General features: G+C 43.2%; 1 protein-coding gene and 1 long non-coding RNA gene across 2 annotated transcripts in view; one reads left to right on the top strand and one right to left on the bottom strand.

Moving 5' to 3' along the window:
- LOC137545780 (uncharacterized) overlaps positions 1 to 4,562 on the top strand; it is a 107,788-nt gene extending 103,226 nt beyond the window's left edge. Inside the window, exon 3 of the long non-coding RNA XR_011026102.1 lies at positions 3,013 to 4,562. This is a non-coding gene — a long non-coding RNA (uncharacterized lncRNA). The remainder of the gene's footprint in view (positions 1 to 3,012) is intronic.
- BIN2 (bridging integrator 2) overlaps positions 1 to 25,581 on the bottom strand; it is a 77,503-nt gene that overhangs the window by 34,206 nt on the left and 17,716 nt on the right. Inside the window, exons 2-5 of the mRNA XM_068267374.1 lie at positions 17,784 to 17,864; positions 11,706 to 11,760; positions 8,913 to 9,007; positions 1,485 to 1,580 (exon numbers count right to left, since the gene is read on the bottom strand). Of these exons, the coding sequence (XP_068123475.1) occupies positions 1,485 to 1,580; positions 8,913 to 9,007; positions 11,706 to 11,760; positions 17,784 to 17,864 (327 nt within the window). The remainder of the gene's footprint in view (positions 1 to 1,484; positions 1,581 to 8,912; positions 9,008 to 11,705; positions 11,761 to 17,783; positions 17,865 to 25,581) is intronic.

Raw genomic sequence — 25,581 nt, 5'->3', positions numbered from 1 at the left:
CATGATATGCTAATTTTTTGAGATAGGAATTTTGGGTTTTCATGAGTTGTATGCCAAAATCATCAATATTAAAACAATCAAAGGTTTGAACTACTTCAGTTGTGTGTAATGAATCTAAAATATATGAAAGTCTAATGGTTATCAGTACATTACAGAAAATAATGAACTTTATCACAATATGCTAATTTTTTGAGAAGGACCTGTATTTCCAGTAATTACTAGGAAATAACAACACAAAAGTTTTTTTCTCATCTTTTCATGTCTTATGTGAAGAAGATATAACATTTACAGTTTTCACTGTGGGCATTACTATGGGGGACTGTGTCCAGCACATCCAGCGTAAAGAAACAGTTTTTACTGGCTGTAATCCTGTGAGGAAAATGTGTTCAGAATTATAGAAAGCAGAAATATAGCTTCAAATAGGTGTGTAAATAGTTCATCAGCTGCAGCTCTGTGTGCCTGAGTCTGTGGATCTCTCTCTCTCTGCCTTGCAGTGTAAAGTAAACAGTTTACAGACAGCAAGAGCTCATTCTGAATGGAAGGGTGCAAGCATGCAATAACAGGAATAAAGTACATGTTTTTCTCTGCAGGTCCTTTCTCTGTAGCTGACAAATCCCTCAGCTGTTCTCACATGATCTGTCAGAAAGCAGTGTGTGTGTGGGAAGGGCAGAAACAAACAGTAAATCATTCCTCTGTGACTAATGACAGAAAAGTGGAACCTATCTACGTGGTATAGCTGTAGCCTCTAGCCTGACACCGACACAAACTGTACAAACAGCTTACAAACAAAGCATTTTTTTCACACAGGCTGTGATGAGAGACCTCTGAAAACCATTCTATTGCTGCTGGCTAAAAGCTCTATAGGTATGGAGTTTACACAAGGACAGTTTCTTTGATAATTTTTCTTTAAATTTAGGTCCTCTTTTAAGTGAACCTAAACTCTTGCACAGGACAGAAGGAGAATAGATATAAATGCATACCATATGTATCAAGAGAGTTTAGCCTGTGTAATTCCCCTTCATCTGTGACTAATCACAATTGTAATTTGATCTCTCAGCTGTATCAGCTGACTACCTTGGCAAAGCAGCTAATTTGTAAACACAGGATGTTAACCCTATGTCTGTTTCCATGAAAGCAGGAAGTAGACACTGCAGATTTATTGCAGGATTTGTATCAGCTGTAACAAAGAAATGTTTTTCTTTAAAAGTTATTATGCTTTTACTTATCTTTTAGAGCGGAGAGTAAGTTCTGAGTTCAGGTCCTCTTTAAATGTATGTCATTCTTATTTTTACATGAACAAGAAATGATTCTAGTGGTTACAAGGTCGATATTTCATGATTTAATGTATTCCACAGATTACACATTTCTGAGTGCTACTGTTTTAATATATAACTGTTAAACAGTAGATGCAAAAAACAAAAACAAATCATATTTCTATATGCCTAATCATTCCGTAGAAGGAAATAAATATAGACATAACAAACCTTCATTTCAGGAAACTGTGATAAATAGTTCTCCATAGTGTGCACAGCTTGATCTGATAGCTTCTCCTCATAGTCATTCCACAGAAGATCGTTATTCTGCAAAAAGAAGAAGTGCTGTTAGCACAACAAATAATCTGCAGATAGTGTGCCACAGTTGCTTATGGTCTACCACAACTGTTAAAGGGACCCTGAACAGACAAAAAAAAAAAATTGAACTTACCTGGAGCTTTCTCCAGCCCCCAGTAGCCCGTGAAGTCCCTCTGTGTCCTCTGGGTCCCCTCTGTTCTCCCACTGACAACTCCAGTAGCGCGTGGCTGCACAGGGAGTTGTGCACAACTGCGCATGCGTAGCCCATCTGCATGCCCAGCTCTATCACACACCCATTGCCATGAGCAATCAGCGCTAGAGTGGTCCATTCTTTCCAGAACTGCACATGGCGCTCATGGCGCCAAGCACCTGATCGAGCCGGGCACGTGGACACATGCACATGCGCAGTTGTACACGACTCCAGACGAAGTTGTGTACTACCGGAGCCGCCATCGGGCGAATGGAGGGGACCCAGAGGATGCAGAGGGACCTCGTAGGCTATGGGGGCTGTAGCCCTGGGCCTTTAAATATGCTAGATGTACTTCAGTCTGCTGTTGTAGTAAGAGTCAGCAATGCTAGTCCTAACGTGTTCAACTTTTTTTTTTATTATCGTTAATGTAATTAGGAATCCCATTGGTCAGTGTATTGAGCATTAGGAAGCCCACTGGTAAATACAAAAATGCTTTTTCAGACAGAGGCGCTCAAACCTATTGCTTGACCCACTGAGTTGTGCTCCCATTTTTGCCTGAGGAAGCGGGGTCACGCCCGCGAAACGCGTTGCACTTTTGGAGTTGAATAAATTATTTGTCAATTCTGTTTTATCGAGGCTCAAGTGAGTTTTCTTTTTTGTAAGAGGGAGGTAAGTCCACCTTAACATCCCCCTCTGCTTTTAAGCGGTTTTTAAAATGTTTTATTCTACTCGGGTGCCTCTGTATACCGAGCTTATGCTGATCTTCTAGTCCACCCTGGGTGGAGGGGTGCTTCCCAATCTACTATCTACAGAGAGCGACTTCTTAACCTGAGTGAGGTCAGGTCCTAATGCTCCCCACCTGCATTTAAAGTGGTTGCCTATGGGTAACCCGTGTTTGTGAGTATATATATATATATATATATATACATAAAATTGTATTGAACTCTTCATTTCACCTGACAATACTGCACCATATTGGGCTCTCGATTCTCTTCTTGTTTTTAAGCATTTTTCTGGGGCACCTTGAACTGTCAAAGAATGAATATGGGTTGGCTGTAGGAAGCTCTTATTTACCACCCTGGCAAACAATCACTGTTTCATAGATGACAACCTGCGTCTATGGCCAGGACTGCAGGCGATATACACAAATACATTAATTAAGAAGTATAGTCTAACATTTACTGCAAATATTCATTAACGTATGACTAATTTCTTACATCTTTTTTTTTTTTTTTTTTTTTACTAAATCAGGTGACTCTCATATTCATGCTATAAGATATTTTTCAAGCATAAGATTGTATTACGTATTCAGACTTTAAAAGCCAACATAACTTTGAGACTGAAGAATTTCCCATTTGGACAATCTAAAAGTATCAAAAGAAATTGGACATATGATGAAGATCATGGATACATTGGTGTCACTTTTCGGAAACACCACTGAGCCACAGAGGGGACGCTGGATGTGCGGTTGATAAAGAACTTCCATGCTGGAATGCTGAGAGGTGAGCAACAGTTCCAGTCCCTCCAAGCTCTGCAACACCACCAGACAGCCGCAGGCACAGCTGCTACCTCTACTGGGGATGGGGAAGAGCACATCTGCCTACCTACCTATACTGGTGGAAGCACATCTGCCTACCTATACTGGCGGAGGACACTTGCCTTGCTACACTGAGGAGTGGGAGCACATCTGTCTACCTATCTGCCTACCTATACTGGTGGGAGCACATCTGCCTACCTACACTGGCGGAGGATACTTGCCTTCCTACACTGAGAAGTGGGAGCACATCTGTCTACCTATCTGCCTACCTATACTGGTGGGAGCACATCTGCCTACCTACACTGGCGGAGCACATCTGTCTACCTATCTGCCTACCTATACTGGGGGAGCACATCTGCCTACCTATACTGGCAGAACACATCTGTTGACCTACACTGGGGAGAGGAAGGCACATCATCTTACCTATATGTTGGGGTTGGGGTGAGGAACGCTTACTTATAATGAGTGTGGGAACACATCTGCTACCTATACTGAGAAAGCTACCTAATACTGGGTCATATCTGGCTGCCTATTCTGGGGGGAGCTACTTAATAGTGGGGCACCTCTGACTACCTATACTGAGGGGCCTACCTAATGCTAAGCACTTCTGGCTACCTATACTTGGAAACACCTCTATCTAGTTTTATTTGGAAGCACCTCTATTTACCTAATACTTGGGGGCAGCTCTATTTACCTAATACTTGGGGGCAGCTCTATTTACCTAATATTTGGGGGCAGCTCTAGCTACCTAATACTTGCGAGACCTCTAGCTACTTTAAGTTTACCTGTAATGAATATAAAAAATATTTTTTACTTGCCTATGGGTTCTTACAGTTTCCCCAGTACTTTGCATCAGGTTAGACCATTCCGAGCGGCAATTTTTCACTGCGCTCCTGAGTGACCCATTCTTTCACTACTGTTTGTAGAAGTAATCTGAATGCCTAGGTGCTTATTTTTTTTTTTGTTTAAATTTTGCCAGCTCAGTCTGAACCATTGTGAAATTCTACAGAATTATAAAATTATTATAAAATAGTTGAAAGCGAGCGAAAATTAAGGAACACCGGCGCCCATAAATGCTTTGACAGACGCATCCTGTCATAAATCTCACCGTCCCCAGGTGGCAAGCTAAGTGGTGTAACCAAAAATATCCAAAAGAAAAATTAGTTCGAAAAATGTTCTAGCTTTTCCCTTTGTTGCAATGAGCAGTTCTATGATAGTTACATCCCCTTGTTGTTGTTATTGTTTTTCCCCCCATAAGAGAAACCCTGGCACTTTATTGTTTTAAATACTTGATGTCAATAAATAGCCTTTTCAGGGAGCTGTTTTTACACTCATTTGCCAAAAAAGTACCTTTTATGCATAAATTGTAGCTTGTTATCATTCATTCCTTACCAGGTCTCTCTTTTCATACTTTGCCTGAACAGGTTTTTAAGCATTCTATAGAGTGCCTAGGCAAAGTACATCATATTTTGAAATGAAATTAAGCATTTTGGAAATTGCCTAAAGTTAGGCATTCTGGATTTTATACTTTGGCTGTAACATAACAGTCTACATAAAATTATCTGACATGGTTCATTTATGTCTTTTTAATAGCAAGAAATCTACTTCTTTAACTGGATAGGTGCCGGACCTAAGTACCTGCAAACTGTTTTCCCATACTTTATATTCAAAAGGCTCCCTGCACACTGCATGCGATTTTTAATCTTTTTTTTACATTCCGATTTTTAATGGTTACTGCATGCTGCGTTTTTTCTGTTGATAGCATTCAGGGAAAATCGGAATTGGGAATCGGAATCAAAATTGGAATCGCAAATTGGATTTGTAGTGTGCAGGGAGCCTAAGAAATCCGATTCAAATAAATGTAATGAAGTTATATAGGAAACAGTAAACAATATTGTGGTAATATGATATAGATTCACAGGTTATACATGTCCCAATTTAGTACTGATACATAAGGACATGAGAACATGACCACCTGGCCTGTATAACTGTTTTTTTTTTTAAGTGGACTGAAGTCATTATCGTTATGTAAAGCTCATGTGAGTATATCTATGAGAAAAATATTTACAAAAAACACCAATTAATAATGTCCTTATTTATTTAACACTGGTAAACAGATGGTTTTACAGGAGAGGTTTGCAACATTTGCTGGTTCAGGAGTTTGTTCAGATGTTAAACTGATAGTCTACCACTGTAAATAGGTAAAATAGTACTCGGAACATCTGTTAGGCTACTTTCACAGTGGGACGTTGCGATTTGATGCGACGTTAAAGTCGCAACGCAAACTAACAACGCAACGTCCCAAAACTGGCGCAACTCTATGCCCTGTTATCGTCGCATACAGTAGGCATACAGGCAATGAAAAGTATGCTTCCAGGTCATTACTGAGCATGTGCAAACAGTCCACCGCAGTTAATAACGTGTATAAGGCACTGCATGCAGCACTTTCTAATAATGCTACACGTTACACACAAACGCAACGCGTGCACTGTAAATGTTGGACAGACTTAGTATTGCTGTGCGTTTGTCCATGTTAAAACATTTTCTAACATGCGACTTTAACGTTGCACTGTGAAAGAGCCCTAAAACAATCCCAGTTGCCTGGCAGTCCTGCTGATCTCTTTGGCTGCCATAGTGACTGAATCCCACCCCTGAAGCAAGCATGCAGCTAATCCAGTCTGACTTCAGCCAGAGCACCTGATTTGTGTGCTTGTTCCGGGGCTGTTGCTAAAAGTATTAGAGACACAGGATCAGCAGGAGAGACAGGCAACTGGTATTATTTTAAAAGGAAAAATCCATATCCTTCTCAGTTTAGGTTCCCTGTAACATTTTAGGCTGCTTTCACAGTGGGACGTTACCGGCGCACGTTAGAGCAGCCTGTAACGCACCCCCACCGGACAGCAATGAAAAATCAATGGGCTGTTCACAGTGCCCACGTTGCGTTACATAGTAACGCTTCACGTCAAGACAACGTACTGAATGCAGTACTTTATACGCGGCTAAGCCGCATTAGACTGTTTGCACATGCTCAGTACGGGTGTTTTTTTATTTTAGGGGTCGAGAGGAGGCGGGGAGAGGCCACTACGTAGCCAGGCACATGGCTACTTTGCATTCACTGCACTCTTTGGAGCAGCCGCTGATTGGCTGGCGGGACCACGTGATGCGGAGAGCTCCGCTCACGTGGTCTCCGCAGCGCCTCCGACAGAGCAGGTGCACCAAGAGCTGCTTGTAACGCAGCTCTTGGTAGTGTCCTGCTCCAACACCACCAGGCGTTGCGTTAGGGGCACGTTATGTGCCCTATAACGTCCCCTAAATGCAACGTTCTGGTGTGTAAGTAGCCTAAAAGGCTGCAGTATCCTGAGCACTCATTATAATAAGGGACCATACCTTGCCAGATGCATTCTGTAGTTCCAGGCAAGTTAAAAAGTATGTGAGTATTTATGGAAAAATGTACATTTATGCATTCTGAAAAATTGCATCCAACACTAAGCAAACACAAAATGTGCATAGTGTGAAATTGTCCTAAAGCAGCCTGGGAAATGCCTGTGTGAAGAGGTTTTTAAGTTATCCCTTTAGGCCTCTTTCACAGTGGGACATTGCGTTTGATGCGACATTAAAGTCGCACAACGTGCCCCTAACGCAGAGCATGTAAGTTATAAAATTGGACGTTATTTTGTACTACGTTATGTGACTCTTGGTGTGCCGTTTTGGTCGCATACTGATGGAACGAAAACGGCGCATGCGTTACTTTAAAAAAAAAATGAAAAAAATCATTAATGAGCATGTGCAACACACATAACGCAGCAAATGTATTGCTAAACACACAGCATGCAGCACTTTCTAAATATTGCTACACGTTACACACAACGCAACGTGTGCACTGTGAATGTCCCACAGACTTTGTATTGCTGTGCGTTAGTCTGCGTTATAAAAATTTTTAACGTGCGACTTTAACGTCCTACTATGAAAGAGGCCTAAAAGGAAACATCCATATCCCTCTCAGTTTAGGTTACCTTTAATTAATCTTTTTTGATATAAGGCAGGAGTCACACTTAGAAAAATCTGCAAAATTTTACTGCAGTTGAAAAAATCCATTCCAAAAAAGCATGTAATGATATTCTATGGTGTGCTGTGTGTTATGGAGGCATATGTCATGTCATTCTACAAAGCATTTTAAAAAAGATACACCCTACTCTTATTTTCCTCACAACGAATGCATTTTCCCATTGCAATCAGTGGCTACTGTAAAAAAATGCATGCCTGAAAATGCACCTCAAAACCCACAAAACGATTGTGGGGAATTGTCTGCGATTCCTGTACATGCAAGTGTGATCCTTCCCTTACATAGAATTTTTGATCTTTTTCAATACATATTATTATTATTATTATTATTATAATATATGTTTTAACCACTTTACCCCCCCGCGGTACGAATTTCTCCGTCCCTTTGTTCCCCCCTAAAAAACCAGGGATGAAGAAATCCGTACCTTCCGCGCTACCGCCGCTGTCCGCACTCCTGCCACTCGTGCGCACGCTCCCGCTGCTCGTGCGCAGGCTCCCGCCGCTCGTGCGCACTGCCGCCCGCTTGCTCGGAGATCAATGAATGGGAAAATCCATTCCCGTTTGTTGATCTAAGCCCCCGCAATGATCCACTGCTTCTATTAGAAACAGCGCAATCATTGTGATCTTCCCAGCCTCGTACTGCTTCCTGTAAGCGTTCTTCCGGACGCTTACAGGTCGCATGTAAACAAACACACTGTGGCCATCTTGTGGCCAAATAGTAAAACTACACCCTAAAGCATTTTACATAAACAAACACATAAGTTTTACACAATAAATTAACTCATTACCTCCCACACTCCCCAATTTTATTTTTTTTTGGTAATAAAAAAAAAATACAATAAAAAAACAAACAAACAAATAGTTACCTTAGGGACTGAACTTTTTAAATATTTATGTCAAGAGGGTATAACGCTGTTACTTTATAAACTATGGGCTTGTAATTAGGGATGGATGTAAAACTGAAAAAAATGCACCTTTATTTCCAAATAAAATATTGGCGCCAAACATGGTGATAGGGACATAATTTAAACGGTTTTATAACCGGGTCAAATGGGCAAATACATTTCATGGGTTTTAATTACAGTAGCATGCATTATTTAAAAACTATAATTGCCGAAAACTGAAAAATAATAATTTTTTCCCACATTTTTTCCTATTTTCCCATTAAAACACATTTAGAATAAAATAATTATTGGCATAATGTCCCACCTAAAGAAAGCCTAATTGGTGGCAAAAAAAAAACAAGATATAGTTCATTTCATTGCGATAAGTAATAATAAAGTTATAGACGAATGAATGGAAGGAGCGCTGAAATGTGAAAATTGCTCTGGTGTTCAAGGGGTAAAACCCCTCAGTGGTGAAGTGGTTAAACATATATAACATTTTATGAATTTATATAATGTTAACATTGTATTTTTTTATTTTTAATGAATCTTTATTATGGTAAATACTTTTTTGAGCTGTTATGGATACACTATGCTTGATATAAGACTCCCAAACTGAATTATTTTCACTGTAATGAACGCTTTGTCTTCATGTCCACATTATTTACCTCTACAATGTCTTTCAGGTCGTTGTATCCATCCCAGTCCGCTCTGTAGATAACTTGAAGAGTTTCTGCTAATCTCTTGGAACTGTCGTGCATTGCTGTTAAAAAAGTGCATTTTATAAACTCAAATTATAAATCATAGAGTGGTAACAGAATTATTGTATTTCTGTCCATTTTAAAAGGACACAAATCTTTAAAAGAATTAAAACCCTAGTTTATCCTCCCATTATTAATATCTGTGATGGTAAGGCACCATGTGGCCCTTATGCAATTCACTTTCTACTTTTTACTCCTAAAGTGATATTTTTTTACTCCCAAGGTGATATTTTTTTTACTCCTAGGTGATATTTTCACACCTTATCAATAAAAGCTTTTTAAACTTCCAGGCTGCAATGTAATAGTTTTGATAGGACTTTTTCACCTACGTTTTGGTATTTTTTCTATTACAGAGTTCTAAAAAGATGAAAAATGATCTCCAAGGAGAAAACTTAAGGGGAAAAAAGGAATTATATAAGGACCTGTAAGTGGAGGGGGTAGGAGTTAGACATAGGGGCCCGCATGCAATTAACTTTTTTTTCTCCTGAGTTTTCTCCTAGGAGATAATGTTTCATTTTATATTTAAAATAACTTTTCAGCACTTGAAAAAGTACCAAAAAGTAGGTGAAAAAGTACAATCAAAATTCTTTTGAGTATTTTCTTGCTTGCTGGTGGGTTAAAAGGCATTTTATTGACAAGTTGTCAAACTCGAGAGAAAACATGTAATGAAAATGGGCCAGGGTGAGGAGGAGGATAGTTAGGCCCATGGTATGGGTAGTATAGGCAGTGTTAGAGAGACACACAGGATAGGAAGTGATGGTGAGGTTCAAGTGGAAATTCCAGTTAGGCACTGGGCAGAGTGTGGGAAGAATTTACCAATATTTTTCTTCATCCTCTGTGGTGTTGTGCACAGTACAATATACAGTAGACAAGACAGAACATTTTTATTGTCCTTTTCTCCTGGCAGACTCAAAGCGCCAGAGCTACACCCACTTAAAGGACAACTAAAGTGAGAAGAATATGGAGGCTGCCACATTTGTTTCCTTTCAAAGAATACAGGTTGCTTAGCAGCCCTGCTGATCTATTTGGCTTCAGTAGTGTCTGAATAACACTAGAAACAAGCATGCAGCGAATCTTGTCAGAGCTGACAATACTGTCAAAACCACCTGAACTGCTAATGCTCGTTCAGAGTCTGTGGCTAAAAGTATTAGAGGCAGAGGATCAGCAGGACAGCCAGGTAACTGGTATTGCTTAACCACCTTAGCGGTATGGACGAGCTCAGCTCGTCCATTACCGCCAGAGGGTGCCGCTCAGGCCCTGCTGGGCCGATTTTGATGAAATAAAGAGCAGCACACGCAGCCGGCACTTTGCCAGCCGCGTGTGCTGCCCGATCGCCGCCGCTCTGCGGCGATCCGCCGCGAGCAGCGGCGAAAGAGGGTCCCCCCAGCCGCCTGAGCCCTGCGCAGCCGGAACAAATAGTTCCGGCCATCGCTTAGGGCTGGATCGGAGGCGGCTGACGTCAGGACGTCGGCTGACGTCCATGACGTCACTCCGCTCGTCGCCATGGCGACGAAGTAAGCAAAACACGGAAGGCTGCTCATTGCGGCCTTCCGTGTTACTTTTGGACGCCGGAGGCGATCAGAAGAACGCCTCCGGAGCGCCATCTAGTGGGCTTTCATGCAGCCAACTTTCAGTTGGCTGCATGAAATAGTTTTTTTTTTATTTTAAAAAAACCCTCATGCAGCCGCCCTGGCGATCTTAATAGAACGCCAGGGTGGTTAAAGGGAAATAAATATGGAAGCCTCCATATCCCTCTCACTTCAGTTTCTCAAAACTCCTTAATGTTTTATATACTGTACTTTACATACTGGCTTGTGCAAAACGACATACATAGTTAATGCATGGTATCTTGTGATACACATGTAACATATATGTACTGTATGGACTATATGTATTGTATGTATGGATTAGATTGCTGTTCACATCTCATCTGATCTATAAAGTTACATTTGAGCCCCTGGAGCTACCCTCGAGCTGTAGTTAACTACAGGCCAGCATAACATGTTTTGTTACATTGCAGTTCCGCCTTTATCTTGTCCTAACCGATTTTATCTGGTTCATGAAGGCCAAATCCATTGCCTGGACACGAGGTGTTCACACTTGGTTTTGTTGTATTGCGCAAAAGCGGATTGCATAGATTTGTACTGTGATCACGCGCCTACGACAGCGACCAAATATGCGCTTGCGTGTGTTATGGTTTAGGGAGTATAATTGGGTTGGGAAAAAGCCTGAACTCCGGGACTTTGATGAGACCAACAGACGTGATGGATTGTGTCGTCAGGTGTTTTCCCCTACGGAGGATTGACGGAATCCCTTCTTCCTTGGGTGATATTGCTACAACACTTGGTAAAGAGATGTTGATGCATGCTTACTATTAATTACTAACCCTTAAACTATGATTCTGCAAGCCTAGATAATTATTATAACAGGATTGTAGTAGCTCAATAAATATTATTATTGAATCTTTCCTCATGTTTTGCTGCAATTAATTTTACCCACTACGGTGGTGAGCGACGTTAGAGGGTTTAAAAACCCTTCCCGTGAGACAAAACATATCTATGTAAGCTTTTCTGAAGAGCTGCATTTTAAGGGTTTGCCTGAGATTTTAAAGTACCGCTAACATAGTTCTACGTTAAAGATCAAATGACTCTATACTGTAAATATTAACCTGAGATATAGCTATGTTACAGTAAGTCATACCTTTCACAGCACTGTAAACAGCCTTTAAATCCTTGTATAGTCTATTACCTTCATTCTGAAATAAAAAGGATTGGTGTTAGTCTTCATTTGAAGCATCACCAAAACATATCACATATATAAGTCAAGAACAAGATTCCCAACAAATCTAATCAGAAACAGGACAGAATCACTTTAAATGTAGCTCTCATATACCAGCTAGTATGTATAGGAATACAGCAGTTAAGGAAGTTAGACCTGCAGTATTGAGCCTGTATGGTTCCCAAGGCCAGGCTTATGTAGCCATAGATATACAGTAGATGGTGCTTCATGCAGAATCTAAACACGTATGGTTCACATAAACTGTCATAGTGGTCAGATAATCCTGACGTTGCTCATCTTGGGTCCCCCACTGGCAAACAAGATTATCAAACCTGCTGGATTAAACTTTACTTTCAACAGTGGATATCTGGTTGGTTTCTTCAATTGACACTGCATTATATTGTTGCGTAATCTAAGGCCACATTCACAGTGGAGCATTGCGGTGCGTGTGCAACGGCTGCTTTGTAACACAGCTTTCCACACTGCAATGCACCCCTATGGGACGTTCACAGCGGTTCGCATCGGTTGCTTTAGGGTATAACGGGTTGCAGTGTGGGTATTAACAGTAAAAGTGAAACATACTTTTCATTGACTATATGCTTCACTGTATCTAATGCAACACGTGGATAACTTGCAGCGTGGCTGTCCTGATCCGTTGCGTTGAGTTCCTGCTGTCACAGTGTGAGCGTGACTGCTGACAATGTCTGTGGCCAGCTTTATGCATTAAAGGGCAGATCGCTGGTAACCAGTCTTATCACCCGAACGATAGTCTGTACACACGTCGGATTTGACGCGAAAACGTCCGAACGACGGAACGTTCAAACGACGGGTCGTTCGCTAAAATCCGACGTGTGTATGGGCCTTAATGCTGGGAATACACCATATAATTTTCTGTTAGATTTACCTGCCAGATAGAAGTTCAACATGTTGGAAATGTATCTTTTTTACCATCTATCTGCCGAGCAATTAGGCATTGTTCTACTCAGCAGGAGATAAACAGAAGACAATGCACCAGAGATAATGACCATTCTCTACAGAAACCGGCGGGGAGAACAATGGGAGCAAATGAAAAGCTGATTAGCAGCGCCCGCGGGGACGAGCGGGAATCGATCCACGCGCACGCGTGGACGAGCTGTGACGCGCCGGCATCGAGCCGGCATTGCCCGGCATTAGACATAGGGCTTGATTCACTAAGACAAATAGCATGCCTTATCCGAGTTAACACTCCTTATCAGAGATAACACACCTTATCATAGTTAACACACCTTATCAGAGTAGCATACCGAGCACTACAAACTTATGCCAGCTAAATGGCAATGGCAAGAGCTCCACTCGTCCTGCCCTGAGCCCCTGCAAGTTTGTAGAGCTCAGTATGCTTTTCTGATAAGGTGTGTTAACTTTGATAAGGCGTGGTAACTTTGATAAGGTATGTTATCTCTGATAAGGAGTGTTAACTCAGAGAAGGCTTGTTATATCTGATAAGGCGTGTTAACTCGGATAAGGCATGCTATTTGTCTTAGTGATCTTTGACTTAACCTTCATCCTACCGACTGGAGTCTGATTGGACCCCAAGCAGAAGTTTACTGGTGCTATAAAAACACTGAACGTTATTAACAGCCGCCATTTTTGGAATTTGTTACCTCACCAACGATAAGTCCAAATCAAATATTCTTTTCTTATGTTGAATGTTGTTGCGCCGGCTACAGCTATTTTGTTGCTGGGGTCCAAATGGACACCAAAATATTTGGCATTTTATTGCATGAGAAATAATGTATAACCACCTGTTTTTCTCCATTTTTATGTGGTAAAACTGTGGGAGATATGCTAGATATAGTGCTGCAGATGTCATAAAGTTAATTTGGGAGGGCAACGATGAGAACAATGAGATTTGGAAGATTCTGACAACTCTAGTGTTGAAAATGACCACATCTCAGAACAGTCTGATCATAGTGACACATAATCCATTTAACCAACCAACCAACTACTAAGGGTCAAACCAGTGATGTACCTGTATAGGAAGAAAGTCCTTTACAGATTAGTGGTACTTGTGGTACACATGGCCGTGGACGTGGCTGAGGACATGGATAGTAACGTGGCAGGGGACGTGGAATGGATTAAGGAGGAGAGGCCAGTCCTGGTTCTTCCAATGCACAAGAACACACACAAGCTGTGCTATTTGGAAGAAATGAGACAAAATCTTTCTGGCCGAAAGATGCACCAAATACAGTGGCTTGCAAAAGTATTGAAGTTTTCCTCATTTTGTCACATTACTGCCACAAACATGAATCAATTTTATTGGAATTCCACGTGAAAGACCAATACAAAGTGGTGTACATGTGAGAAGTGGAACCAAAATTATACATTATTCCAAACATTTTTTACAAATCAATAACTGCAAAGTGGGGGTGTGTGTAATTATTCAGCCCCCTGAGTCAATACTTTGTAGAACCACCTTTTGCTGCAATTACAGCTGCCAGTCTTTTAGAGTATGTCTCTACCAGCTTTGCACATCTAGAGACTGAAATCCTTGCCCATTCTTCTTTGCAAAACAGCTCCAGCTCAGTCAGATTAGATGGACAGCATTTGTGAACAGCAGTTTTTAGATCTTGCCACATTGGATTTAGATCTGGACTTTGACTGGGCCATTCTAACACATAGATATGTTTTGTTTTAAACCATTTCATTGTTGCCCTGGCTTTATGTTTAGGGTCATTGTCCTGCTGGAAGGTGAACCTCCGCCCCAGTCTTTTGCAGTCTCCAAGAGGTTTTCTTCCAAGTTTGCCCTGTGTTTGGCTCCATCCATCTTCCCATCAACTCTGACCAGCTTCCCTGTCTCTGCTGAAGAGATGCACCCCCCGAGCTTGATGCTGACACCATCATATTTGACAGTGGGGATGATGTGTTTAGAGTGATGTGCAGTGTTAGTTTTCTGCCACACATAGCGTTTTGCATTTTGGCCAAAAAGCTCCATTTTGGTCTCATCCGACCAGAGCACCTTCTTCCACATGTTTGCTGTGTCCCCCACATGGCTTGTGGCAAACTGTAAACGGGACTTCTTATGCTTTTCTGTTAACAATGGCTTTTTTCTTGTCACTCTTCCATAAGAGCCAACTTTGTGCAGTGTACGACTAATAGTTGTCCTATGGAGAGATTCCCCCACCTGAGCTGTAGATCTCTGCAGTTCGTCCAGAGTCACCATGGGCCTCTTGACTGCATTTCTGATCAGTGCTCTCCTTGTTCGGTCTGTGAGTTTAGGTGGACAGCCTTGTCTTGGTAGGTTTACAGTTGTGCCATACTCCTTCCATTTCTGAATGACCACTTGAACAGTGCTCCGTGGGATGTTCAAGGGTTTGGAAATCTTTTTGTAGCCTGAGCCTGCTTTAAATTTCTCAATAACTTTATCCCTGACCTGTCTGGTGTGTTCTTTGGACTTTATGGTGTTGTTGCTCCCAATATTCTCTTCGACAACCTCTGAGGCCGTCACAGAGCAGCTGTATTTGTACTGACATTAGATTACACACGGGTGCACTCGATTTAGTCATTACCACTCATCAGGCAATCTCTATGGGCAACTGGCTGCACTCAGACCAAAGGGGGCTGAATAAATTACACACACCCCACTTTGCAGTTATTGATTTGTAAAAAATGTTTGGAATCATGTATGATTTTTGTTCAACGTCTCACATGTACACCACTTTGTATTGGTCTTTCACATGGAATTCCAATAAAATTGATTCATGTTTGTGGCAGTAACATGACAAAATGTGGAAAACTTCAAGGGGGCCGAATACTTTTGCAAGCCACTATATAGGTAGACTCAGGGTCTAGGATATAATCAGACATCAGCCTGGAATAACAAGTGCTGTTACCTGTTCTTCAGTTGAATAAGCTTTTATGTCCTTCACTAATGACCTTAGCTAGTTTTAAAAACAGCTCTAGGTCTGTCATCGCTGCCACATGCGCACGCCCGCACCAGGTGCGCGCACACCCACCGGCCACACAAGCGCGCAATCTGCGCGCCCGCGTGTGCCCACCCGGCCGGCCCCCTGGCCCGTCCTGCTCCTGGCTGTCCCTGCAGCACATTCGCAGTAGCAAAAATGCAGGGACACACACACACAGGGACAGGGCACAGAGACACAGGGGTTTTATTATAGAGGACTAGTGACTTAGCCCATTTAAAAACGGGCTAGGTCTGTCACTAATACCGCCGCGCACTCACCCGACGCGTGCCCGATGCACACGCAGGCACGATGCACGTGCCCGCCGTCCTCCTCCAGCTCTCCGCAGTGTCTCTGCGTCTGTCCCTGCACATGTGCAGCGCAAAAAACCACTGACACAGGGACGGACATTAGGGTTTTATTATATAGGATTACTATCACGCTGGTGCGTGGTGAGATAGCGTACAGGTAATATACAAACAATAGTATCAAATATCAGATGGCAGCGGTACAGAAGGACTAGACAGGAGAGAGGTCAAGAGGCAGGCAAAAGTCGGTACACAGATATATATATTATACAATGAGATGTTACAAGAATAATATTACGAGAATATATACGAAAATAATAAAGACTGACTGGAGTACATATATATTGTGCGTCTACACAATATATCAATGTAGCTCAGAGTAGCTAGCTAGACCTATAACCAGCGAACTGTATGTATCAAGGCCAGTGAGTGACTTCAAGCACTGGCCTTAAATACAGATCCCAATTCCCCAGAAATTACTCCCATAGTGATGTCACTTCAGTGACATCACTGCTGACCTCAGCTAGATCCTCCTCCTAAGCCTATAGGGCTTATCGGCAGTCACGTGCGCGCGTTTGGTCACACTGCGCACGCCGGACTCACTGCCGGAGGGAAGCTGGGGATGCCGACAGAGAACGTCGGCTGCGAAGTCCCGCCATTTGCCCGGACCATGCAGGAGACGCCGCGGGACCTGCCGCTGGAAGGTAAGAATGTTACAATTACTACAGAAATGTTCAACCTCATAACTTCAATTTTGTTTTCTCTGCAATGTTTTTTTCTTGCATTAAAAAAGCCATTCATTGATTATTACTGTACTTTCATTAGCAATCACAGAAACTGCATAGGGTCCATTTGGACCCCAGTTGGTAAGATGTGCGTGTAAAATGTGTTAGTAGGATGAGAGTTAAGTTTGACTGGATTTGCTCCATGCTTGTTTCAGGTGAGTGATGCCAGAAAGATCAATTTTTTTTTGTAGTTAGTACTTCAAAATAAGCCTACTAACTTAATGTTCTCTATAAATCTTTGAATTACAAAGAGCTGCGCAAAGTGGTATTTCCATTTGGAGCTGAAAGGACAAAACTGAAAGAGATCACTTTTACTTTCTGAATCTATCTCTCTACCCGAAAAAGCAATCAATTCCAATGATGCACCAATAACCGCGCCTTCTCACATTTGTTTCCTCACGCTAACACTTGACTTTTTCACACCTCATATAAACACACTAACCACTTCTCTGCCTCCACCTAAAAGCTTCTTGTTTACTCATCTTTGCCTCTCACAAGACCCAACCAAGCTGATTGGTCCAACTCTGTATCAGGGTACTTTCACATTTTTACTTTACTTATACTGTCATTAATTAATGCAGTAGCAGCCGCGCTAGTAAAGTATCGTGTTTGCGCTACCATGACATTGCACGGCACATACAAGGAATGCGTGTAAGTGAAGAGAGCGTGCTACGCTGACAGGACCGTGCGTAGCGTGTGCTTGCTATTATTAACCCGCGCTGCTTGTGCGCGACATATTTAGTGAATCTACCCCAAGATTAGTATGTCAACAGGAAAGGCTCAAGTCAATTCTACCCCATTGCGGCAGTCAGCAGGTGTGACTCAGACAACACTGAACCAAACATCACACGACTCAGCAATTAGCATTTTTATCTTTAAGAATAAATTCAGCAGTGGCAGGTTCCTTAATCTCTGAAGTAGTATCATGTTATGTCATGCTTCAGCTTCATACTGTATGTCACTGGTTACCTGCTGCTTGTTGAAATTATAAGCACACTCTTCAAACACCTCATCTTTGGTTTCTATTGTGCGACCTAGTTTTTGAAGTACCTGAAAGTAAAATGAAATGAAATCAGGCAAATAAATTATTGAATGAGTATATAGTTTTGTTAGAAATTGTTGTTAGAAACTGTTACTTGGCAACAGAAGTACTTATTATTTGATACTATTAGGGTACGTACAGACATACGATAACGATCGTTCGTTCTGAACGACGAACGATGTTAAAGGAGGTATCGGCCGATGATCGTTTGAAGAAAGGCTACTTTGAACATCGTTTGTGTACGAACGATCTTGGAACGAGCGTTGCGTGCGCAACATGATGTATAAACTGATTTCAAACACAAGTGTCAAAAAGAACTGTTTGAGCATGTGCAAAGCTTTGAGAACGAACGATCAACGACCGATCGTTGTACAGACATTACTTTTTGAACGATGGTCGTTGGAAAAGATCTGGCAGAATGGATCGTTCTTTACCAACGACATATCTCGTTGGTCGGTCGTTTTAATGATCGTTTGTGCACTTTTTACGAACGATCGTCGGGCAATGCCGTTGGTAACGATCGTTTCAAACGACTATAGTCGCATGTCTGTACGCACCCTTAAAATGGGTCTTCCTGGTAAAAATAAATAAGTGGGACAATAGCCAGAAGAGAATCTCTGTTTAGTTATGGCTGGATGAGCAGAGTGAGATTGATGTACTTGTTATTGTGGAGAAGAGTAGCACAGATTTGCCAACCAACTTCCTCAGATATAAAAAAGTATACCTTTAATACTTGCTTCTGCCAAGCCTCAAGATCAGGCATGGGCGAAAGTTCGGCTTTGGATGAGTCTGGATAGTTCTATCCGCAACTCACGCAGTAATGATGTGCAGTGTGGGTGGGGGGGGGGGGGTGTCAAGCTTACCTGTCTGACGTCTTCTTCGGTCGTCCCTTGGCGCCTCCCACAATGTGGTCCACGCGCGTCACGTAATTACAAACACTTCCTCCTTCAACCCGGAAGGAGGAAGTGTTTGTACTCACGTGGCCGCCGCTTGGAGTGCATCATGGGAGGCGCCGAGGGACGACCGAAGAAGACGTCACACAGGTATGCTTGGCCCTCCCCCCGCCCACACCGCACAGCATTACTGGGTGAGATCCGGATAGAACTATCCGGACTCACCCGAAGCCGAATTTGCGCCCATGCCTGCTCAAGATATGCCTGTGCAACACATTTGCAGCAATGCAGCAAGCAGCAGTGCACTTAGCGTGAAATCACCCTTTGTGGTAAGCATGACTAATGATCCTTACCGCCAAGGGTGCTTTCACGCTAAGCGCACTGCTGCTTGCTGCATTGCTGCATGTGAGCACAAGCATACAGTACTCTCCCCAGGCTCTTTTAGCTGGGTGTCCCACCCAGCTAATTTTGGTGAGCACCCAGCTATCGTCAACTCGCCTCCCCATCCATCTCCTATGCTGTAAGCTATGTTGCACCGGCTCTGCATCCCATTTGGCCACTTTCTCATGCCACCCAACTGGGAAGAACACCAAGCATATAAAAACGAAAATAATATGCATTTGTGTATTCTAGCAAATTGTGGCTTCTCCATCTTCTGTAACTTGTGGGAATCCAGCGCTGGCTCCCACAGAACCTCCTCGACAAGCTTGACAGGTGGCTTGTCAAGCGGCGCAATATTTACCTACCGTGATCCATTGCAGGTGCAGTAGCGGCTCTTCGTTCGGGCTAAGGCGGAAATAGCCGAGCCCGTTCGTATCCGCTCTACTGCGCAGGAGCGAGTCGTTTGTGTCTGCACAATAGAGCTGATATGATCGGGCTCAGCTATTTTTGCCTCAGCCAGAACGAAGAGTCGCTAGTGCGCTTGCGCAGGATCATGGTAGGTAAATATTTACCTCACCGCTGTTCGGGGGGTCGCAGTTCTTGATTGCCGGTACACCGGAGGACGGGGGACACCTCGTTAGGATCCAGAGGCTTCCCCCTCCCGAAGTAAGTATCTCCCGGGGGGGGGGGGGGGGGGGGGGCTTATTTTATTAAGCTGGGCACTTCTTACCCCCTGTTTTTGTTTACACCTCTCCTTCTGGGGGGTGACCTCCCATAGTTTTTATAGCTAATTGGGCCCCTGGTCCCCCCTTTTTTTTCCTGAGAGAGTGACCAACATACGAGAGAATCCCTGTACCCATGTGGAGATGGTTATTCTCCTTCATTGGATAGTTGTCCAATTTTGCAATCCAATCTTGTGAGTACAACCACCTCCAATTGACCTCCTGACCTCCTCCGTTTTTTTTTGCCAGTTTGAACATATTACGCCACCCGGGCTCCTGGTGTCTCTGCTTCTACTTTTAAAAGGTTTTAACCTTATCCTGTCTAAAGTCTACTTGTGAGTAATGAGGTCACTTGCACAATACATCACAATAATGCTGGCCATGCATCTAGCGATATTGGGGCTTGATTGACCATTCCATTTAATAATTTTATCGAATTGGATGAAAATCATTGGCACAACAAGCATGCATCACCAACGTTTGAACTGTTTTCAGTTTGGGCCGAAATCTGTCGTATGTATCGATCAAGCCACTAGCCATGTGTGTGACATGACACACTCGTCACGTGCTATACGTGGCACCACGTGGGGGCGTGTGTGTGACGCACATGGAGGCGTGTGTGTGACGCCGGCTATCAGGGGAGACAGCGGATGAGACTGGGAGTCACCACAGCTGAAGCAGCTGAGCTTTCCAATGCACAGGCACCGGGGGGGGGGGGGGGGGGGAGGCACATTAACATTTGGGGGAACAGTTGCGGATGCGGCATCATAAGGCCGATTCCGATAAATTTCCCGAGAGATTTTTTTGTACTCTGTTTCCGTGGGTGCTCCTGTCCCAATGTTTACGGTCTTCTTGCAATGTCAGGCTGATTGGGCCCGCTTCTATGGGTGTAATGAATGTTACAGCAAACAGAAGCACAACGCAGTTGTACAATGGTTGTATGAATTCCTCTAAACACATCTATGCAAGTAATGTGAACAGTCACAGCAAGTATTTGTTATGACTTTATCACCACCACCAGCTGAATGCATCGAGTTGAAAAAAAGGTCAGGTTGCAAAAACTATTTTTTGCATAGAAAACTTCCTGATTGTTTCTGCTGTGTACCACGCAGAGTGAACAGGAAGTTATACTCACTGTGCACAGTAGGCAGCTGCAAGCTTGGTCTCTGTATCAGATAGCTAAAAGAGGCATCTTCAATTTCCCTGGTGCTTCCATGGCAGCATACTAAGGGGGATAGCCCCGCCTATTAACCCTATTGGACATGTTAACTATAAAGTGTTTGAGGAAGCATAGACCACCATTCTTTTTTATTTTGTCCTCCCTTCCCTATGGACATTTATTCCTCTCTAGCCATCCTACAGGGTTTATCCCTTTCCCTGTGGAGGACTCCAGTGAGTGCTAAATGCACTACAGTGAGGGCCGGTACCGATCCTGGATATTATGTCTGTTAAATACAGACTTTAGTGCCATGCTGTGCATAAAAATCTTTCTTTTTCTTTTACCTTTTTCCTTTTGTAGGTCTCTTTCTTGCTGTTCCCCTGGCGCTTGTGCGTCTGGTTCGCCTGAGCTCCGGGATCATAAAGTGCCTTTGCCTGGGCTGCCCTGGGCTGAGTTGCGGAGGAGGCATGGGGAAGTCTGCGGTGGACGCTATGCAGAGACGCCATGGCGTCCTCTCGCGCGCGCGCGAGAGGCTATGCTAATTTTGTATCTTTTGCCTCTGTGCCTCCCCTTCCGCCCCTTCTCGGATGGCGGCGGCCATCTTGCTTGTGGGCAAGGAGCGTCTGAGCATGCTCGGACGCTCCAGCTCTATTTAAGGAGCCGCATTGAGCCTGATAGGTGCTTTTTTCTGAAGCTCCTGTCGGGCTGTTAGGAGGAAAGCCTGCAGTGAGGAAATTTTTGGTTTTTTCGCTGCGCACAGCTTTATTTAGGTACAGGAATTTTTTCTTTTATATTTCTAAGTATTTAAAAAAAAAAAAAAAAAAGTATATTACATACATCTTTCCTGTTCTAACCCATCTTTATTTTTCCTCTTCTCTTTTTTATGCATTGCAGCATACATTTCCCGTGATGGGTGGCACAAAAGATCGGAAGGATGCTCGAAGGTATTTTTGTGAGCTATATGTAAAAAAAAAAAAAAAAAAAGGAGGGTCATTGGCTTCATGGATACTAATTAGTATTCTTCTTAGCCCTTCTAGACCTAAAAAGACTTCAAGTGATCATCGATCTCAAAAGCCATCGGAAAATTATCGTTCAAATTCTTCATACCATTCTACCAGGAAAAGCCGCTCAATATCTCGCCAAGCTACTCCACAGTCTTATTATAGATCAAGATCTAGATCAGACAGACGTTCACCAACTCCTCCTCCAAGAAGACAATCTCCACCCAGGCCGCGATCTTCTGATTGCTGGATGTGCGGCAGAAGAGCGATGCCAGGGAAAATAGTATGTGAGAGATGTCTGGAAGAAAATACTACTAATTCTTCTGAAGATTCTTCTAGAGTTCTTCAGCTCATTAGACAAGCAGTAAGAGAAGAGATAGCGGCTCAAGTTTCGACCAATTCTTCATTGCCCACCTCAACACCGGCTCTTGATCCATCTACTTCCCATGCTGCTGGCACTTCGGCTGTGACTATGCCATTGGAAGCACAGTTGTCAGAAGACTCCAATTCAGAATCGGAGGAACCGGTCACCTTCCAATTTTCATTAATTGAACCTTTAATAAAAGCAATAAAAGAATTGATACAGTGGACTGATCCGGAGGAAGAGTCTTTGGAAATTGGGAAATATTATCCTCAACTGTCCAAAGTGGGTCCTGCATTTCCGCTCATGAAAGAGATTAAAGGAGTAATGGATGAAGAATGGAAAAAGGTGGATGGAAAAGCGTCATTTACTAACAGATGGGCAAAACTTTATCCTCTTCGAAACTCTGATGCACACTCGTTACATTCAGCACCAACAGTGGATGCGTCTGTGGCGAATTTAGCTAAACATGTAACTCTCCCATTGGAGGACTCTGTGGCGTTTAAAGAACCTTTGGATCGCAAGATGGAAAGTGAACTAAGGAAAACATACTTGTCTGCGGGTGCTGCTTGCAAAACATCAATTGCTCTTACATCCTTGTCCCGGGCCTAAAGATTTGGACCAATAACATAGAGGAAGCCGTTAAGTCAGGAGCGGAGATTGATCAGGTTGTTTCAGCCTTAGAAGACCTAAAAATCGCTGCAGACTTTGTGGGAGAGGCGGCCATTTATGGGGTTCGAGCCTCCTCTAGAGCAATGCTGGGCACGGTCACTGCAAGAAGAGCCCTTTGGTTATGACCATGGAATGCTGATTCTAACTCAAAACAGACATGGGTGAAGATTCCCTACAATGGAAAAGCTCTTTTTGGTGAACAGTTAGACTCGGCAATTTCCAGAAAAACAGGTGGAAGATCAGGTGACATCCCGCAAGACAGACGAACTAGGAAACAACGCTTTGTACAAAAACCTCAGTTTCAGAAGTATAAAAATATTAGATCATATAAACCTGGAAAGGAGTACCAAAGAAGATGGCAGGGCGCTCAGTCTTCTTTACCTAAAACAACAAAGTCTTCCTCGTCTGGTCGGCAGGCTCAGGGGAAGTCTTTTTGAGGCCCTGTCCGCCCACACTCCACCTGTCGGTGCGAGGCTAAGTTCCTTTGCTCGAGTGTGGGCGGACAGGGTTTCAAACTCCTGGGTCTTGACGACTATAAAAAATGGCCACAAGTGGGAATTCAAGACTGTGCCTGGAAACATCTTTCTTCCCACACGTCTCCCTTCCTCGAAGGAAAAAAGATTATGTCTAACTCAATATATCAACCAACTGATTCTACAGAATGCGGTTCAGGAAGTCCCACCCTTACAAAGAGGCAAGGGCGTTTATTCTCCTCTCTTTTTAGTGAGAAAGAAGTCCGGAGGATGGAGGCCTGTAATAGACCTAAAAAGACTAAACGAGCACATTTGGTTGCCAAAGTTCAAGATGGAATCGCTACAATCAATAATCCTGTCAGTCCAACCGAACGATTTCATGGTCTCTATAGATCTGAAAGACGCGTACTTTCACATTCCAATCCACCCTCAATGTCATCAATATCTGAGATTTGCACTTCAAAATCTGCACCTACAGTTTGTAGCTCTCCCGTTTGGTCTTTCAACCTCCCCAAGGACGTTTTCCAAGGTACTACAAGCCCCGATAGCCCTTCTCAGACAGAAAGGAATACGAATTTACCACTACCTGGACGACATACTAATACTATCACGGTCCAAGGAAAATCTTTTCTCAGAGACAAAGTCTGCCTTACTACTTCTCCAAGACTTGGGGTGGATAATCAATACTCAGAAAAGTCAACTGATACCTACCAGAGCCATGACCTATTTGGGAGCATATTTCAACACAGTCAACAACACTGTTTCGTTACCGCCAGCAAAGATTCCAACAATTCTGCACTGGGTCCAAAAAGCTTACTCAAGCTCCTTTCTGTCGGCCAGACAGTGCCTTCAGCTGTTGGGAACCTTGGCCGCAACAATTCCCATGATACGATGGGCACATGCCCATATGAGAGGATTTCAACTCCCTTTTCTTCTTCAATGGAACAAGAAGGATATGGACCAATCGATAAAGATGCTGCCGCAAATGAAGTCTTCTCTCCTCTGGTGGACACAGATAGAGCATCTGCAGAACGGGTTTTCTCTTCTCCCAGTAGATTGGATCTATGTTACCACGGACGCCAGTCTGTTCGGTTGGGGAGCATGGTGTCAAGACCAAGTGGTTCAAGCTCGGTGGCCGTCTCGGCCTGTGTTAAGAAGTTCGAACTTCTTAGAATTGAGGGCAGCCCGCCTAGGTCTCAAAGCTTTAACTCATCTTCTACGTGGGACAGCAGTTTGCATAAGAACCGACAACTCGACTACAGTAGCCTACATTCAGAATCAAGGCGGAACACACAGTCAAGTACTATCTCTAGAGTCGACCCGATTATTAGACTGGGCAGAAAAGAATCTTCTTCTTCTCAAAGCTGTACATATTCCAGGCCAGTTCAATCAGAAGGCGGATTTCCTATCCAGAAACACTATAGACAACAACGAGTGGTCGCTCAATCAGAAATCTTTTCATTTGATAACTCAAACCTTTGGAATCCCACAAATAGACCTTTTTGCCTCGGAATACAACAACAAACTTTCGCAGTTCTTCTCCCGTTTTCCGTCTCCACAAGCTCTTGCTACGGATGCATTATCCCAACCATGGCCTCCTGTCCTTCTATATGCCTTCCCTCCTGTTCCTCTAATCTTTCGCTTTCTACGCAAAGTGATGTGGGAAGAAGCAACAGTACTGGCAGTCTTACCTTACTGGCCAAACAGACTCTGGTTCCCTCTTCTGTTACAGTTAGCCCAATGCCAACCACTATTCCTCAACATCTCAGCCACTCTACTGTCTCAAGGGGAACTTCTTCATCCGAATCCAGACAAGCTTCATCTAGCGGCATGGATGTTGAGGGGCAAAGGTTTGCGAACCTAGGTTATTCGCATGCAGTGGTGGACACTTTATTAAAAGCCAGGAAACCTTCTACAAACACGGTTTATAGAAGAGTTTGGGAGAAGTTTGTAGATTTTGCCTCAAGACTTAACTTTGATCCTTTATCAGCCTCGGTATCTAACGTATTAGACTTTCTTCAGGCCGGATTGGAGATGGGTTTAAGTTTTAATACCCTAAAATT

This window comes from Hyperolius riggenbachi, chromosome 2, assembly GCF_040937935.1.
Source record: "Hyperolius riggenbachi isolate aHypRig1 chromosome 2, aHypRig1.pri, whole genome shotgun sequence".
Lineage (NCBI taxonomy): Eukaryota > Metazoa > Chordata > Amphibia > Anura > Hyperoliidae > Hyperolius > Hyperolius riggenbachi.
The sequence above is the reverse complement of the archived record's forward strand: the minus strand, read 5'-3'. Positions and strand labels throughout refer to the sequence as shown.